The sequence below is a fragment of the Spea bombifrons genome, chromosome 2 (assembly GCF_027358695.1).
Source record: "Spea bombifrons isolate aSpeBom1 chromosome 2, aSpeBom1.2.pri, whole genome shotgun sequence".
In the NCBI taxonomy this organism is placed as follows: domain Eukaryota; kingdom Metazoa; phylum Chordata; class Amphibia; order Anura; family Pelobatidae; genus Spea; species Spea bombifrons.
The window spans coordinates 25,636,614-25,653,182 of record NC_071088.1 but is presented as its reverse complement, the minus strand read 5'-3'; the positions used below and the strand labels follow the sequence as shown (position 1 = coordinate 25,653,182).

Sequence of the window (16,569 nt, the reverse complement as noted above, 5' to 3'; positions counted from 1 at the left end):
AGGTTAGTTATTATTAAATTATTGTATTTCTCAACACAATCAGTTGTCATAAACATGCTTTACTTATATATGGATTTTATTACATCTTTGTGTAACATTGACATATTCTGTCACTTTCAGTTATGTTATCTCCTATAACAAATGACTCATCAGCAAATATACAGACATTTCCTTTAAGTTGAAACATGTCCGCCTCAACCAGTGGCAGACCAATCATCGTGAGTGTACCCACACCAGAGATTCCCTCCTACTAAAAAATCCCATCCTCCTTGAGGGCTTCAACTCGCTATAAAGCCACAGCAGTTACCATGGGTGTGTTATGTCAGAAAGGACCGGCCAGGTGAGTGATGCTGAAACTGAACCTACGCTGATAACGCTTTATAAGAAATGGCTTAACATGTATATTACTCCACAGATCCTACAGTATGGCCTGCCGACTCATTAGTCTTGGACTTCTGCTACTGTTTTTTGCCGATACCACTTCCCAAGGTGAATTCATTGTTATGTATTTAAAAGTAACACAAATTATATAGCGAAAGACATATCATTTATGTGTACAACAGTGATTCCGGTACAAAGTTTGACATTGTCTTATCGTTCTATTAAACAATAGAAAGTTCCCGTTGATGACTCAATTAGTTTGCTATGATGAGAAGACCACTTTACACAAACATTGCACCAGAACCGTCTTTTACGCATAACATTTATATTTCAAACAAAATATACTGCTTTTGTATTTTTCTTTGGATGAGCTAGATGGACATTGTTAACATGAAAACGAACATTTTGCATCTAAATTATTTTCTTTAAAAGGTGAGGTTGGCAACATTGATGGAGCTCTTATTAATGACTGTGCCAATGAGGCAAAACAGCTGGTGGACAAGGCTTACAAGCATACACGTGACAGGTATTATACTGGTTTTAACATTTTTTGACACATACAAGTCTCTTGATTATTGGTGGTTTGGGGTGGAATGTTTGGTTGGGTAACCCCAATGAACTCATTATGTACTGTTTGGTAATAGCTCAACTTGTATTTGACTTGTGTTTTGACTGTCAAACAGAACATTGTCTGCTGCAAACTGTAACACATTGGCTGTTTCTTTTTTCAGTTTAAAGGTACGTGTTAGTAAGAAGACGGTGAATCCCGCTGACCTCATGGCTTATTTCAAGCAGCCTGTGGCTGGGAGCAGAAATGCCATCAGAGCCGCAGATTACATGGATGTCACGCTCCAGCTTATGACTGAGAAGGTTAAGAACTTCATTCATAGACCTTTTAATATCACAGGTACCAATTATATCTAATTTGCAAACATTTCCAGTGTTACACTTTGATTAAACCTAGTAATTAATGATTAGTGAGTAATTACTTCAACTGCTCTAATTTCAGGAATTTGTTTTGGAAAATGTATATTTCACAGTTACGTTAAACTTACCTGCATGATACGTTGTAGAAGTGCCTTTAGTTATAGAAGATGTCAACTGCCAATCCTACCACAGTCCTTCAACACATATGCAGGGATGCAGGGCGCATTTTCTCCAATTGTAGAGAAACTACTACGGTACTTCTACTTAGGGGTACAGATTTTTTTTCTTTACTTTTTACATTTTTTTTAAACATTTTATTGTGTCAAGTAACATGCTGTTCTCATGGTGGTGAAGCATCAGGTTATGATGTCATACCCTGTCACTCTGCAATAAGGATGGTGGCCACAGAAGTGAGTGCAGCCGGGGCTCTATCCTAGATCAGACCTAGAGCATGCCAAGGATGAATGCTTTTTGGATATTTTAATATTAAAAAAAAAACTTTTATGGAATGAGCCTGCAAAGGTTTAGACTATTCCAGACTGCCTGGGATTATATTACAATAAATAATAATTGTTTTTTTTGTAAATAAAAATCAATTTTTTTAATATTACTGACATTGTTTCAGTAATAAAGTAAAACAATTAATAAAGCTTTATTAAAAGCTTTTTTCTGAATAATTATATATATTGCGGGAATACCTATAAACTGCTTCTACTGTAAGAAAAAAAAGTTTTGTTTTTTTTTTTTTAAAAGAAGTTTATTTACCTTTGTATGAGTATTCCTAGTGTTTCCACATGCAGTTGGGACACCTCCAGGATAACCCTGGGGTTATGTGTGTATCGCCTGCCGCTTATCACTGGGCATATAAGGTCATTTCTTTTATAAAATGTGCCTTAAAATAAAAAAACGGCCATATATTTATACAATACTTTCTATATTAACAGGTTCTAGGTTTGCAAATCTAATGTATAGCTTGTTGTATAAATCACTTGTTAATGTATCAATAAAGTTACAAAATAAAAATAGGGCAAAACATCGAGAAGCGGGGATGGTGACTTCTTCAAGCACTTACCTCCAGTGAGCCCCCCTGCCTGCTGCCATTTAAATAGCCTATAGGACCCACATGTTAAAGATCTCTTCATGGTGCCGGGAAAACTGATTCCAGATTGCGGAGGGGAATGTGTGAGTGGAGTGAAGCTCCGATGCTTTGAATTGAGTACACGGCTGGGATTGGGAAGGAGCGCATGGGCAGCTTTCCAGCAAACACGCCTCTCGGTTAGGAAATAAGGAATTATATTATGTAGCACTTGGCATTAATCTGTGCGTCTTCCCGAGACACGTCAGCGTTAGAGTGAACACAACAGCCATTTCTTTTCAGGCCGTGCATACATTTCGCATGCCACTGGCAAGCCCGTGTCAGTAACAGTATGCCATGTATGTGGAATGTACAACCGAGTAACCGATTCCCTTCTGTGAGTCTATACATTAACTCGGGGCAGACGACTGTTGGCACAGACTGCTTCCAGACTACGCCTCTGACACTACCTGGGATTACAGAGCCATTTAGCCGATGTTGCTAAACACAATGGCAGTTTAAGAGATCCCGGGATATTTAATGGGTTAGGCTTATTTTCCCTTAAAGTTGTGCGTGAATGTCTTTCCGACATTTAAAATGACAACAGGTTTTTAATAAAATATTTTTAATAAACCTCAGATGTTGCCCTTGCAGGTGGTTATCAGTGAGTCACAGTATGTATGCAACATATCATTTCATTTTGATGTCATTCTGTGTATTATGTATATTTCTGTGTATTATGGCTATAATATTGAATATTTATAAGGTATTTAATGTGTTCTATATAAGCATAGATGTGTTCTCTTTACCACCTACCTTTTCATTTACAATTTATTTCAAGAACCACTATCAAATCCCATTTCTAAGCTATCCAATACTCTGTACTCATTTAGTATCGTCGTTATAGCATATTTACAGTATCCAGAAATCCATGAAACACACGATTTAGGGTAGCTGAAAAATAAAAAAACACTCCACTAGTACACAAGGCTCATCCAGCAGTGACCTCTAGTTTGTGTCTATGAAACATATATGTTAGGTAAGTAAAGGTGAGTACTGCATTAAGGTAAAAGACACTACTAGCACACTTGCTAATAAACCATTTGTTCATATTCACAATTTCTATGGAATGTTGAGCTGGTTTAAAAACACAAGTTACACATAATATATTCTATAGCCTGGCACATATAGAAATATTGTAAGAATCGGTATTTATATTCTAACATTGTAAAGTAGAGCAATACCCATTGAACAGCACTACAGAATATAGTGGCACTATATAAAACAATAAATTATAATATTAGATATAAGTAAATGTTTAAATGTAATGAAATGCAGAAATGTAAAGTTTAAATTTTCGTTCAGATTTGCTGACAGAAAAACAGATGGAAATTCTGTCTCAACTAACGGGCTGCGCTTCACAGTATATTCCGAAGGCTTGTACAGACAGCCCCTATCGTACCATCACCGGGGAGTGTAATAACAGGTGGGTAATAATATTATATTATACTTGAAAAAGTTATGTTATATTTATTCTGTTACATGGGAATAGCCTATATATAAATATCAAATCTATGATATTTGTTAATAGAAATACTAACAGAAACAGTATAATGGGGTGGGAAAGGACACATAAACATCATTTGGGCTGGACAGTAAGATAGCTAATGTTTTCCCTATAGACAGAGGAGATTTATTATACACGTTTATATTGGAGAAGTACACTTTAGTTTTTATTATTTAACATGAAAACCCATCAGTTAAGGGAATGATCTTAGAAGACATTACGTGGAAATCAAGCCAGGGAGGACTGGCAACATACAGATGTGTGGGTAAGAATAGCCAAGGGCAAAAAAAGTCATTAAAAAGGGTGTCTAAGTGCTTCCTAAAACCCCCTCTATGCGTAAACACAGATAAAACACACCAAGGGGCATTAAGAAGTGCCCCAAATCTGCAAATTAAAATAATCCAGGGCCAATGGTCTATTGATATACCTTGTTCACAGCCAAATTAAGATGTAATAGAGCTCTTAGGTAGCAGGGGCAAGCTGATCTGGGGGGGGGGTCAACCCCATATGGAGTCCACATTAACGACATGACTCCTAACTGGCTGTGTGGTAGCTTGTACTGCGTGTAAATAGGTTAAGGTATTAGTGTGTGTGAGCAACAGTCTGTGGGTGAGCGGGACAGAGAGTGCGAATGAGAGTTTGTGTGCACATGAGTGCGTGTATACTGGGGCAGCAAGGGCTAGTGGCCACTTGGCTGGGCTAAAGGTTACAACCTTCTCCTACTAAGCAGGTTACCAAATCAACACTCTCATGCACACACATAAATTCAGTTCATAGTAGGGAGTAAAAATGCAACTAATACTCATAGTATTAGTAAATACCTATTTTGTTCACACATACAGCATCCGCCTTAAATCAATGATTTAGTCTCGATATCACCTAACATAATACTTTCCTACATTGCTCATCTTTCACACAACGCAACACATATCCTTGTAATTCACTCACCATAGCGTATTGATGCTGTATCACACAACATTGTTTGCAATAGAGCCAGGTCTGCCTGCAATGCCTTACCTCTACTTCAACCACCTTTCTTATGTGTGTCCCTTCCTTCTGGAGCTATACCTGGTGCTCCTCTCTCTTACACTCACCTCTACCATCATTTATGGCTTACACACAAAAATGCAGCAACCCAAGGTTGTATCTTATATCGTTATGTAATAAAAAGAGATGAATACTCCCAGCATGACAGCCATTTGTAATTGTATATTTATAGGAAGAATCCCCGACTTGGAGCATCCAACATAGGCTATTTACGCTTGCTGCCAGCTCAGTATGAAGATGATTTTTCTCTTCCACGTGGCTGGACGGAAAATAAGACTTTCAATGGATTTCCCCTTCCCCTGGTAAACATACCAGACTCTTACATATATTAACTCATATAGAACTTTTCATTGCTACTGTTTATCAAATAGAAATGTTTTTTTTTATCCTTTAACATAAAAGCTTGCTTACAAGGGCTGTGAGAGAAGAAATCTATGCTGCTGACTCCTCCAAGGCGCGCTTATTTTGACAGATCCCTGTCACGGAGCTGGCTAGTCCGACCGACTACCTCCGCTGTCTTGTGCTCCCTTAGCCTGGGACACCACACTTTCCCCGGTTCCCCAGTCACTAGCCGAGACTCAGTGTAGGGTAAAACCAAACGAAGACTGATTTATTTCTCACACACAGGACTGGATATATCCATAAAAACACATATTTACATAAAACAAGGTATTGGGACACAAACCGCCCCCTTAATCTGCCTCCCCGAGACAACAGGGGCAGTAACGAGATTAACAATACAATAGGGGGGAGACTGATTTATACAACATTAAACTGAAAGAATGGTGGTCACTCCCTGGTGGCAGATCCTGGCTGTCTGCCGGAGATAATACCCTCAGCCAGTGATGAGATGATACTGCTGGGGGTAGCCACAGAAGCCTTTACAAACCCAGGGCCCATAGTTAATAGGGAAGAGGCTGGCAGTCAGGCTTCTCCAGTGGTCCCAGTGATGGAGGCTTCCGTCACAATCCTTATCCAGTTTATGGTTATACACCTCTTGCAAAATGGTTTATCTTTCATATTATTGAGTTTAAGAATTCTTGCAGTATAAAATAAATAAAAGCAAAACTACTTTTAATAACTCTTATGACACAATGTACCGTATTTGCTCGATTATAAGACGAGGTTTTTTTCAGAGCAAATGCTCTGAAAAATACCCCTCGTCTTCTAATCGGGGTCGTCTTCTAATCAGACCTCAAATAGAGGTCTGATTAGGCGACTAAGATCCAGATCCCCCGCACCGCTGCAGGGGACCTGGATCCTCCTGTCTCACCCCCCCATCATACACACACTTACCAGTGCTTCCTGCTGTGTTGCCAGGGCAGCGGGTTGACGTCTACGCGATCCGCGTAGACAACGTCCGCTGCAGCCGGAAGGAGGTGTGGCTAGCAGCGGGGGTTGTCTGCGTCCGTCGCGTAGACCTTCCCCGACTGTCAGAGATCAGGGCTCCCCGCACCGGTGCGGCACCGGTGCGGGGAACTCTGATCTCTGACAGCCGGGGAAAGTATACGCGACGGACGCATACAAACCCCCGCTGCCAACTCCACCTCCTTCCGGCTGCAGTGGAAGGCGACGTCAACCCGCTGCCCCGACTGGAAGCACCGGTAAGAGAGGGCTGAGAGGGGGGTGAGAGAGAGAGAGTGAGAGTGTGTGTGTGTTAGTTAAATGGGGGTATAGGGTGTGTGTGTGTGTTAAATGGGGGCATAGGGCATTTCTGGAGTGGCGTTAAGGGGGCATTTAATAGAGCACTCTGCCTCCTGAAATGCCTTATACCTCCCTATATAGCACTCTGCCCCATAATATGCCTTTTAACCCCCTAAATGCCAGAGTGGCATATAGGGGTATAAGGCATTTCTGGAGGCAGAGTGGCACATAGGGGGTCAAAAGGCATACCATGGGGCACAGTGGCATATAGAGAGTTAAAAGGCATATCATGGGCCACAGTGCCATATTGGAGTGGCAAGCCTGGGGGCAGATGTGCGTAACTGGGGGACAGGTTGGAAAATACAAGCAATAAAAACAAAAAAATATTTTTCTCAATCATAGCTTTTATTAAAAAAAATAGTTTACATGAATTAACATTTACCGGTAAAACTTTTTTCCTTTGGGGTCGTCTTATATTCAGGCTTTTTCTTTTTTTCCTAAGTTAATATTCAGATTTTGGGGGGTCGTCTTATAATCAGGGTCGTCTTATAATCGAGCAAATACGGTATTTATATCTGGTACATATAAGCATTCATTTACCTGTAAGTATTTAAGTCTCCCCGACTGTAATTTAAAGTATTACACAAACAAGTAAATCACTGTGTTGTTAAGAACAAAGAGACTCAAGTAGGTGTAGGCAGTATTGGAGTACATTGGAGTTACAGATTTTTATTCAAACCCAACTTTTATTGGTTTTTTTTCAGACTCGTGCGGTATCCAATGAGATTGTCCGTTTTCCTACAGAAGATTTGACTTTGGATGAAGGCAGGACCCTCATGTTTATGCAGTGGGGACAATTTTCAGACCATGACCTGGATCTTGCTGCAGCAAGCCCTGCAAGGTCAACTTTCCTTAAAGGTGTGGACTGTGACACCAGCTGTGTCCGTGAAAGCCCTTGCTTCCCTTTGAAGGTAACATTATCTAGTAATTTCAGCTGTTCTATTATATGTTTAGCATATCAGATTTATGTTGAATGTCTTGGTTTATTCGTGAAACACTTCTGCTTCAGCTTTTTTGGTGCTGTTTTTCTGCTACAAATTGAATGGTGATCTGTAGTTTCTGTAATCTCTGTATTTTCTGTTCCTTCCAACTAAAGTCACATAAGTGCCAAAGATTTTTCCTTGATGCTTAAATGCAACTATATTATTTATAATTTTTTAGACTTATTTAAATAGACAGGGGTAGGTAATCTTACAATGGTTGTGATATTTCAACTCCCACTATCTTCACCAAGCCAATGGATACATGACTTTCCTGGGTGTCGTTGATTTATGAAAACCTGGAGGGTCCGGATTAGGTGTTCAGGTCATTAGGGCAGTTAGAAGAAATTGGGACAATTGTAAGGAAGAAACTTTAAAAACAATGGAATGACACCTCGGTGGGCAATATTTTATATATAGCATTGCCCATGGCACATTAATCACTACTTGTCACTCATGTCTTTGCATGTTTGAAGATTCCTCCAAATGACCCTCGGATTACGAATCAGAGTGACTGCATCCCACTGTTCCGTTCCGCTCCAGTCTGCAACCTTCAGTCTCCAGTACGTGAGCAGATCAATGTGCTCACATCCTTCATTGATGGAAGTCAAGTTTATGGCAGTGACGTACCAGTTGCTGAAAAACTGCGCAACAACACTAACCAGCTGGGTCTTATGGCCATTAATGAGAACTTCACTGACAATGGATTTGCCTTCTTGCCTTTTGATACAGTTAGCGGAGATTTGTGTATCACAACAAATTCATCGGCTGGAATCCCTTGCTTCTTTGCAGGTGATTGTGGGTGATATATACATATCTATTGCAACCCAAAAGTATTTACTAATTACATTTGTCAGAGACTGAAGAGTCATTTTTCCTGCATCTTATCCTGATACATTTATACACCTGGCAAGAAAAGAGTTCTACGCAAGCCCTTATATAAAACATATTATATTATTGTACAAAAATTAATTCATAAAAAACATATAAAGCATTTCATTATGTAGACAACAGAGGTTTGTTAGGAAGATAATCAGAGCATATGGAGGAAATATGGCTATGTATATATAAAGTGTCTCAAGTGCATGTAAACCATCCTAAGAATCATAAAGTGCTGAGTCATTCAAGTATAGTTATATCTTACTCTATATAGAGTGCACCTATCCATTCTATAACCATCAAAAAATATATGGTTAATAATACTCACTGTGGAGTTAACAAGTATATAAAGCACTATTGACATTAACAATAAATATCCAGGAAATTCAATTAATCAGAATAGTATCCTGAGACCAATATGCTCCTTACCCATATTGTCCTCCACTTCCCCTTATCCTGATACATGCATTTTCATGCTATCCAGCAAACCCATATTTTCTATTGTAGTTTATACTTTTTTTTACATTTTAATGTTATGATTAAACTTGCATTTTTTTCTAGGTGACAATCGGGTCAGTGAACAGCCTGGTTTAACAGCTTTCCAAACACTTTTTGTGCGGGAGCACAACCGCATAGCGGCTCAGCTGCACAAGTTAAACCCAAGTTGGTCGGGAGAGACTCTGTATGAAGAAACTCGGAAGATTGTTGGTGGCATCTTACAGGTGTGGTTCAAACATTTTGTCACATAATCATTATTATTTTGTCATCTGTGATAAAATTACTTAAAAAACTGCTGTCGTCAATGGGTCAAAATTAAGCACAGGACAGTTAAGTTCAAGCATTTTCATTTACTTTAATACTTTGGTAGAATCAGCATGTAAAATAGGACAGAAACAAAATAATGCTTAGTCTTTCTGGGTGCTAGCTAAACATACAATTTGCTCTCTAAGGTTGAGGTGGTTTTCTCGCTTCTCAACTTAATATCAACATCAACTTAACAATGTGAGAGACTGAATAGGAAATGACTGATCCTTTTTAAACACTCCTGTAGAAGCTTCAGCATATGGTTAAATTCCTGGCTGTTGGAGCACCACTAGGTTCTCCAGATACTGTACCCTAGGGACCCGTAACATAATTTGAAAGTCTCATAAGCCATGCTTTTATTTGACTTGCAGAGCTTATATACTTTCCATCAGGGGCATGCTAAGATGGGTGCAGTGGGGGCCAGGCGAGGGAGTTCATAATATCCCACCTCACCGGCCCATTTTCATCTGGAAGCGTCTGTGAGGCCACATAGGTCCAATTTAGCTGTATCAGAAGCTTTTGATGTGATGTCACATCCAGTGTTTCTGATACATCATGACAAGGCTGGTGGGACAATACGCCCCATTTCCCAATATGTCTTTGATTTTATTGCGGGGTGATTAATCAATTGGTAAATACCTCAGCCATCCCTTATATCCGATCTGACTTTGGAGTCACACGTAACAGGAGTTTGCCAAGGAGTGCAAGAAGGAGACTAAAAAGGAAGTCCCATCTTCTATCACTCTCTCTTTTTCTACATTCAGCAGCTGTCTGCCACTCAACTTTCCAGAAACCTTAATAATCTTATACATATACCCTGCCACTCCTCCTACCCTCCTTTTACCTTTTCTTTCTGGAAAACATGTTCTGTGTGTAACAGACTAATATGACCACTTCACCTATCGTTCCCTGCACCTTCTTGCTTTGACTGAAACCTGGCTAACCTCTTGTAACACTGCCTCTCCTCCACCTCACTCACACTTCCAGACCTGACGAAAGAAAGGTTTGTGGGGTAGGCTTCTTACTCTCCCTAACTTGCACTTTTCAACCTATTCCCTCTGCTCCATCACTGTCTTTCTCCTCATTTGAGACCTGTTGTTTCTGTAGGTCAAATTGTTCTGCTATATACTACTTGTTATGTCCTGTCTACTTGTATATGAATATGATGAATATAATGGCGCTATATAAAACAATAATAATAATTGGAGTGAGTATGTTTTAAAGGATGTGTGCATGTTATAGCATCGTGTTGGAGAGTGTTAAGATAAGGTGTTAGTGTGAGTGGGTATGTGTTACCATATGGTGTAAGGATATGATGTTAGAGGGAGTGCCAATGTATGTTGTGTTAAAGTGAGTTTGCATGTTAGTATATGTTAGTCTGTCATGTTAAGTGTCTGTGAGCTACTTGCCGGGGGAGGGGGCACCAAAAAATCCTACATCCAAGTGCCAGTAGCTTTAAGTTCACCCCTGCTTTTCACCCACCACTATATCACAGTCACTATTATAGATCCTTATTTATGCATCATAAGTAATAACTATTTTTTTTTGCAGAAAATTACATACAACGATTGGCTTCCTTTACTCCTGGGATGCGATACAAAAAGAGTCCTACCTCCATATAAATCTTATAGTGAGAATGTGGATCCAACAGTGTCCAATGTATTCACTATTGCCTTCCGCATGGGACACACCCTGATACAGCCCTTCATTTACAGGCTAGGTGATGGGTATCAACCTTATATGCCAGAACCTCAAGTCCCACTTCACAAGACATTCTTTGCCAGTTGGATGGTGGTGACACAAGGTAACTTGATCTTGTAACTGCACTTTAACATCTTTGCTGTCAAATTATGAATTAAGGGGAGTGAAGCATATATTCACATTTAGAAACAGCCTTAGTAATGCAACCTTTTTGAAACATGTAAATTACAAATGGAACACCTAAAATGGGATTATAAATGTAAACGTAGAGCTTTGAATACAGTATATATTTCTAATTAGTCTTTGCATTCTATCCACAATAATATACTGTAACACTGTTTTATGAGCAGTGGAAAAGCTTATGAGCAGAAAATGCAGTAACAATTTCATGTACTTCATTCTTATAATATTTTTGGATTTGTTTCAAACAGGGGGAATTGATCCTCTACTCCGGGGTATGATTGCAAACCGAGCCAAACTGAACCGTCAGAACCAGTTGGTGGTTGATGAGTTGAGAGAACACCTCTTTGAGTTTGTTAAGCGCATTGGACTTGATCTATCAGCTATAAACATGCAAAGAGGCCGAGATCATGGTTTGCCAGGTAACATCTAGGAGATTCATTTAGAAATGTTTTTTAAACAAACTATTCCTCTGTATTAGTATTTTTTTACATTTAGTTCAGCCTTCAACAACCATTCTTGATCTCACATTATTTGAATAAAGACTATGCTATATGCAGGGCAGAAGTAATTTTCTTTCAATTTGACGATTACTTACAGTAGCTGCAAAGTTCACCGTTTCATTAAATGAATTATTTTGGACCCTCTTGAATAGGGGTATCTAGTACATTAAGTCTTTGTTGTGTGGTAATATTATAATGTTGCCTCTTCTGGCCCCTAGGATACAACGCATGGAGGAGGTTCTGTGGTTTATCTGCACCTCGCAATCTGAATGAGCTGGCCTTTGTGCTGCGTAACAGGGAACTGGCTCAGAAATTCATGAAACTCTATGGGACGCCTGAAAACATTGACATCTGGGTTGGAGGGGTTGCTGAACCCCTGGTTCCTGGTGGAAGAGTTGGCAAGCTACTCACGTGTCTAATTGGGAACCAGTTCCGCAGAGCCCGGGATGGAGACAGGTATAATATCGTATTTGCTCGATTATAAGACAAGGTTTTTTTCAGAGCAAATGCCTCAAATAGGTCTGACTATGAGACGACTAAGATCCCCCGCAGCTGCAGGGGACCTGGATCCTCCTGTCCCCCCCCCCACTTACCGGTGCTTCTGAGTCCCCGGTGTGCAGCCGGGGCAGTGTGTAGATGTCTACGCGATTTGCGTAGACAACGTCCACTGCAGCAGGAAAAAGGTGTGGCTAACAGCAGAGGTTGTCTGCGTCCATCGCGCAGACCTTCCCCGACTGTCAGAGATCAGTGTTCCCGGCACCGGTACCGGTGCCGGGAACTCTGATCTCTGACAGTCGGGGAAAGTCTGCGCGATGGATGCAGACAACCCCCGCTGCTAGCCACGCCTCCTTCCGGCTGCAACGTAAGTGCGTGGAATCTACACACTGCCCCGGCTACATGACAGGGAAGTCAGAAGCACCGGTAAGTTTGGAGGAAGTAGGGAGGGAGGGGAGGGATGTTAAATGGGGGGGGGCATAAGGCATTTCTGGAGGCATAGTGCTCTGTGAAATGCCTTTTAACCCCCTTAATGCCACTCTGCCTCCAGAAATGCCTTTTTAACCCTCTATACGCCTCCTGAATGCCTTAAACCTCCCTATATGCCACTCTTCCCCATAATATGCCTTTTAACCCTCTAAATGCCGGAGTGCCATATAGGGGTATAAGGCATTTCTGGAGGCAGAGTGGCACATAGGGGGTCAAAAGGCATATCATGGGGCACAGTGGCATATAGGGTTAAAAGGCATATAATGGGGCACAGTGGCATTTAAAGGGTTAAAAGGCATATCATGGGGCACAGTGGCATATAGGGGGTATAAGGGGCAGATGTGCATAACTGGGGGGCAGGTTGGAAAATAGAAGGAAATAAAACCAAAATATTTTTCTCAATCATAGCTTTTATTAAAAAAAAATAGTTTAGATGAATTAACATTTACTGGTAACTTTTTTCCTATAGGGTCGTCTTATATTAAGGCTTTTTCTTTTTTTCCTAAATTAATATTCAGATTTGGGGTCGTCTTATAATCAGGGTCGTCTTATAATCGAGCAAATATGGTATTTACTTATTACAGACAAAAGAGATTGCAGTTCTACATGACTCACAATAGAGTTTTTAAATGGTTTGGTAATTTATTGTATCAGTAGGGAAAAATTGACAATCTTTTTGTTGTATGCAATCTTAACTTAAAATTGTGTTTTTCTTGTATGCAGATTCTTCTATGAAAACCCCTCAGTGTTCACCACTGCTCAGAAAAAATCAATAGAGCAGGTGACTCTGGCACGCGTTATCTGTGACAACACGAATATTAAAGAGGTCCCTCGAAATGTCTTTATGGGGAACGACTACCCTCGAGATTTTGTGAACTGCTCCAAAATACCTGCGCTAGACCTGAGTCCATGGAAGTTATAGAGGAACTGGTAGGTTCTGGCAACTGTTGATTGTAATATATATTTCTACAGTGAACCTGGTTACCTAATACATTGGACATGTCTCAATGACTAGTTAATATTATCAGTTTTTAGTACATATCAGTGAAATAAAATTGGCAACATTACAAATGATCTAATAATGGGAATGGCAGTATAGATAAATGCTGGTAGATATTGCCAAAGGTGTTGCCGATACTATTGCTTCAAAATGTCTGACTGATTTATGTCTATGATGATTACAATTTCAAAAAAGTGTGGTAGCTGTTTCTAAATAATACCTGGACTACAATTTAGGCACGGTGTACACATTCAAGATACATAAAGAACTAGCAAAATTCTCAATTAATTAGGCAATTTACAGAGTCCATATACATTCACCTGTGAGTATAAATAATGTACAGAAACAGAGTTGAGTGTTAGAAATATTGTAGTTATATGTACTTGTTGTACTTAATAAAATAGTGAATTCAACAGAATGAATGGGGTTTTCTAAGGTTTTAACCACCTAGATTTAAACCACGTTATTCCCTCAGCATGAACAAAATGGCATACCTCCTACCGCCAAAAATGTAAAAAGTTTTGAAGAAGATGCTAGAACATTAATAACTAAAGCAGAAGCAAAAAATGAGTGGTCCATTATGCAAGATATATGTAAAATAATACAAAAATGGACAAAAAATAGCATAAGAAGGTGGGACTACAGCTAGGTGCCTCTTCCTTCTGATTTCCAGGACTGCTTTATGGACAGTCTAGCCATGGAAGTAGTCATGAACCATGAAACTAGTTCTACTATATTGGGGACATATATTTAAATCCTTAACTTTATGTAGTAAAAAAGAGAGATCTCTAATTGTTCTACAGTATAAAGGCCCTAGGATGATTCTGCAGGACTTTGGTTTATTATTATTCGACATGCCTGATTCTTTTAACTTTCTACTTTCCAATTCCAGATTATCACCATTAGGAGCAGTGGAAATCTGAAGAAAATACTGTTACTCAGCAGCACTTGCTCACAATGCCTACTCAGTTATTTGGACTACAAGTTTCTATGTATGTTTGGGAGTGGATCAGTGACTATTATGATAGATAATACCGTATTTGCTCGATTATAAGACGAGGTTTTTTTCAGACCAAATGCTCTGAAAAATACCCCTCGTCTTCTAATCGGGGTCGTCTTCTAATCAGACCTCAAACAGAGGTCTGATTAGGAGACTAAGATCCAGATCCCCCGCACCGCTGCAGGGGACCTGGATCCTCCTGTCTCACCCCCCGACCCCCCCCCCCATCATACACACACTTACCGGTGCTTCCTGCTGTGTTGAGGGGCAGCGGGTTGACGTCTACGCGATCTGCGTAGACAACGTCCGCTGCAGCCGGAAGGAGGCATGGCTAGCAGCGGGGGTTGTCTGCGTCCGTCACGTAAACCTTCCCCGACTGTCAGAGATCAGAGTTCCCCGCACCGGTGCGGGGAACTCTGATCTCGGACAGCCGGGGAAAGTATACGCGACGGACGCATACAAACCCCCGCTGCCAACTCCACCTCCTTTCGGCTGCAGCGGAAGGCGACGTCAACCCGCTGCCCCGGCTGGAAGCACCGGTAAGAGAGGGGAGAGAGGGGTGAGAGAGAGGGTGTGTGTGTGTGTTAAATGGGGGTATAGGGTGTGTGTGTGTGTTAAATGGGGGCATAGGGCATTTCTGGAGTGGCGTTAAGGGGGCATTTAATAGAGCACTCTGCCTCCTGAAATGCCTTATACCTCCCTATATGCCACTCTGCCCCATAATATGCCTTTTAACCCCCTAAATGCCAGAGTGGCATATAGGGGTATAAGGCATTTCTGGAGGCAGAGTGGTCTATACAATGCCTTTTAACTCCCTTAATGCCACTCTGCCTGCTGAAATGCCTTATACCTCCCTATATGCCACTCTGCCCCATAATATGCATTTTAACCCCCTAAATGCCAGAATGGGATATAGGGGTATAAGGCATTTCTGGAGGCAGAGTGGCACATAGGGGGTCAAAAGGCATACCATGGGGCACAGTGGCATATAGAGGGTTAAAAGGCATATCATGGGCCACAGTGCCATATTGGAGTGGCAAGCCTGGGGGCAGATGTGCGTAACTGGGGGACAGGTTGGAAAATACAAGAAATAAAAACAAAAAAAATATTTTTCTCAATCATAGCTTTTATTAAAAAAAAATAGTTTACATGAATTAACATTTACTGGTAAAACTTTTTTCCTTTAGGGTCGTCTTATATTCAGGCTTTTTCTTTTTTTCCTAAGTTAATATTCAGATTTTGGGGGGTCGTCTTATAATCAGGGTCGTCTTATAATCGAGCAAATACGGTACATAGTTTTAAAACTGATTGTTAGCAGGACTTGTTCTTTGAGTGCTAGACTGTAAACAAATAAACTGTAATAGAGATGGGGCATTGATGTCAGATCATTAAAGCAAAAGACATTGTAATGTGTGTACACTTATTTTTTATCACAATTGTCTCTGAATTTTGAGACACTATGTTTGGAAGAACATCTCTATCTAAATCATGGAGCTTTATAATGTAAGAGTCTAGTACTGGGAATTTATGTGCACCAAAGATGGTTGCCAAACTATCCACTGACACAGAGCCAGCGTTAGGTGTTCTGGCGCCCTGTGCGGACTACTCCTCTGGTGCCCCCCCATCCCAAAAAAAGAAAGGAATAAAAACTTGTAACAAAACTTGTAACAAAACCCCAATCACTATATACTACGCCAAACATTGATGTGGTGTAGGCCTACCAGTTCATTGTCTGGCTAAGTAGTAGGGATGCACCGAAACGAATTCTGGACTGAAGCCGAAAGTGCAGCATTTACCTGGCCAAAACCGAATACGACTCCCCCCCCACACCATAAAA

General features: G+C 40.5%; 1 protein-coding gene across 1 annotated transcript; it reads left to right on the top strand.

Moving 5' to 3' along the window:
* The first annotated feature begins 205 nt into the window (after positions 1 to 205).
* Positions 206 to 14,747, top strand: LOC128474936 (eosinophil peroxidase-like). Its single transcript, XM_053457368.1, has 14 exons — positions 206 to 340; positions 416 to 489; positions 814 to 907; positions 1,113 to 1,288; positions 3,749 to 3,869; positions 5,170 to 5,299; positions 7,406 to 7,612; positions 8,158 to 8,473; positions 9,122 to 9,282; positions 10,916 to 11,168; positions 11,497 to 11,667; positions 11,967 to 12,204; positions 13,456 to 13,662; positions 14,625 to 14,747. The coding sequence occupies exons 1-13, from the start codon at positions 309 to 311 to the stop codon at positions 13,652 to 13,654; spliced, it is 2,172 nt and encodes a 723-aa protein (XP_053313343.1). The 5' UTR covers positions 206 to 308; the 3' UTR covers positions 13,655 to 13,662; positions 14,625 to 14,747.
* Positions 14,748 to 16,569: the final 1,822 nt, after the last annotated feature.

Bases quoted from the DNA above. Each gene is read 5' to 3' on its own strand.
- LOC128474936 (XM_053457368.1), top strand. From the start codon at position 309: ATGGGTGTGTTATGTCAGAAAGGACCGGCCAG. The intron at 908-1,112 runs GTATTATACTGG...TTCTTTTTTCAG, and splicing joins TACAAGCATACACGTGACAG to TTTAAAGGTACGTGTTAGTA. The intron at 12,205-13,455 runs GTATAATATCGT...TCTTGTATGCAG, and splicing joins AGAGCCCGGGATGGAGACAG to ATTCTTCTATGAAAACCCCT.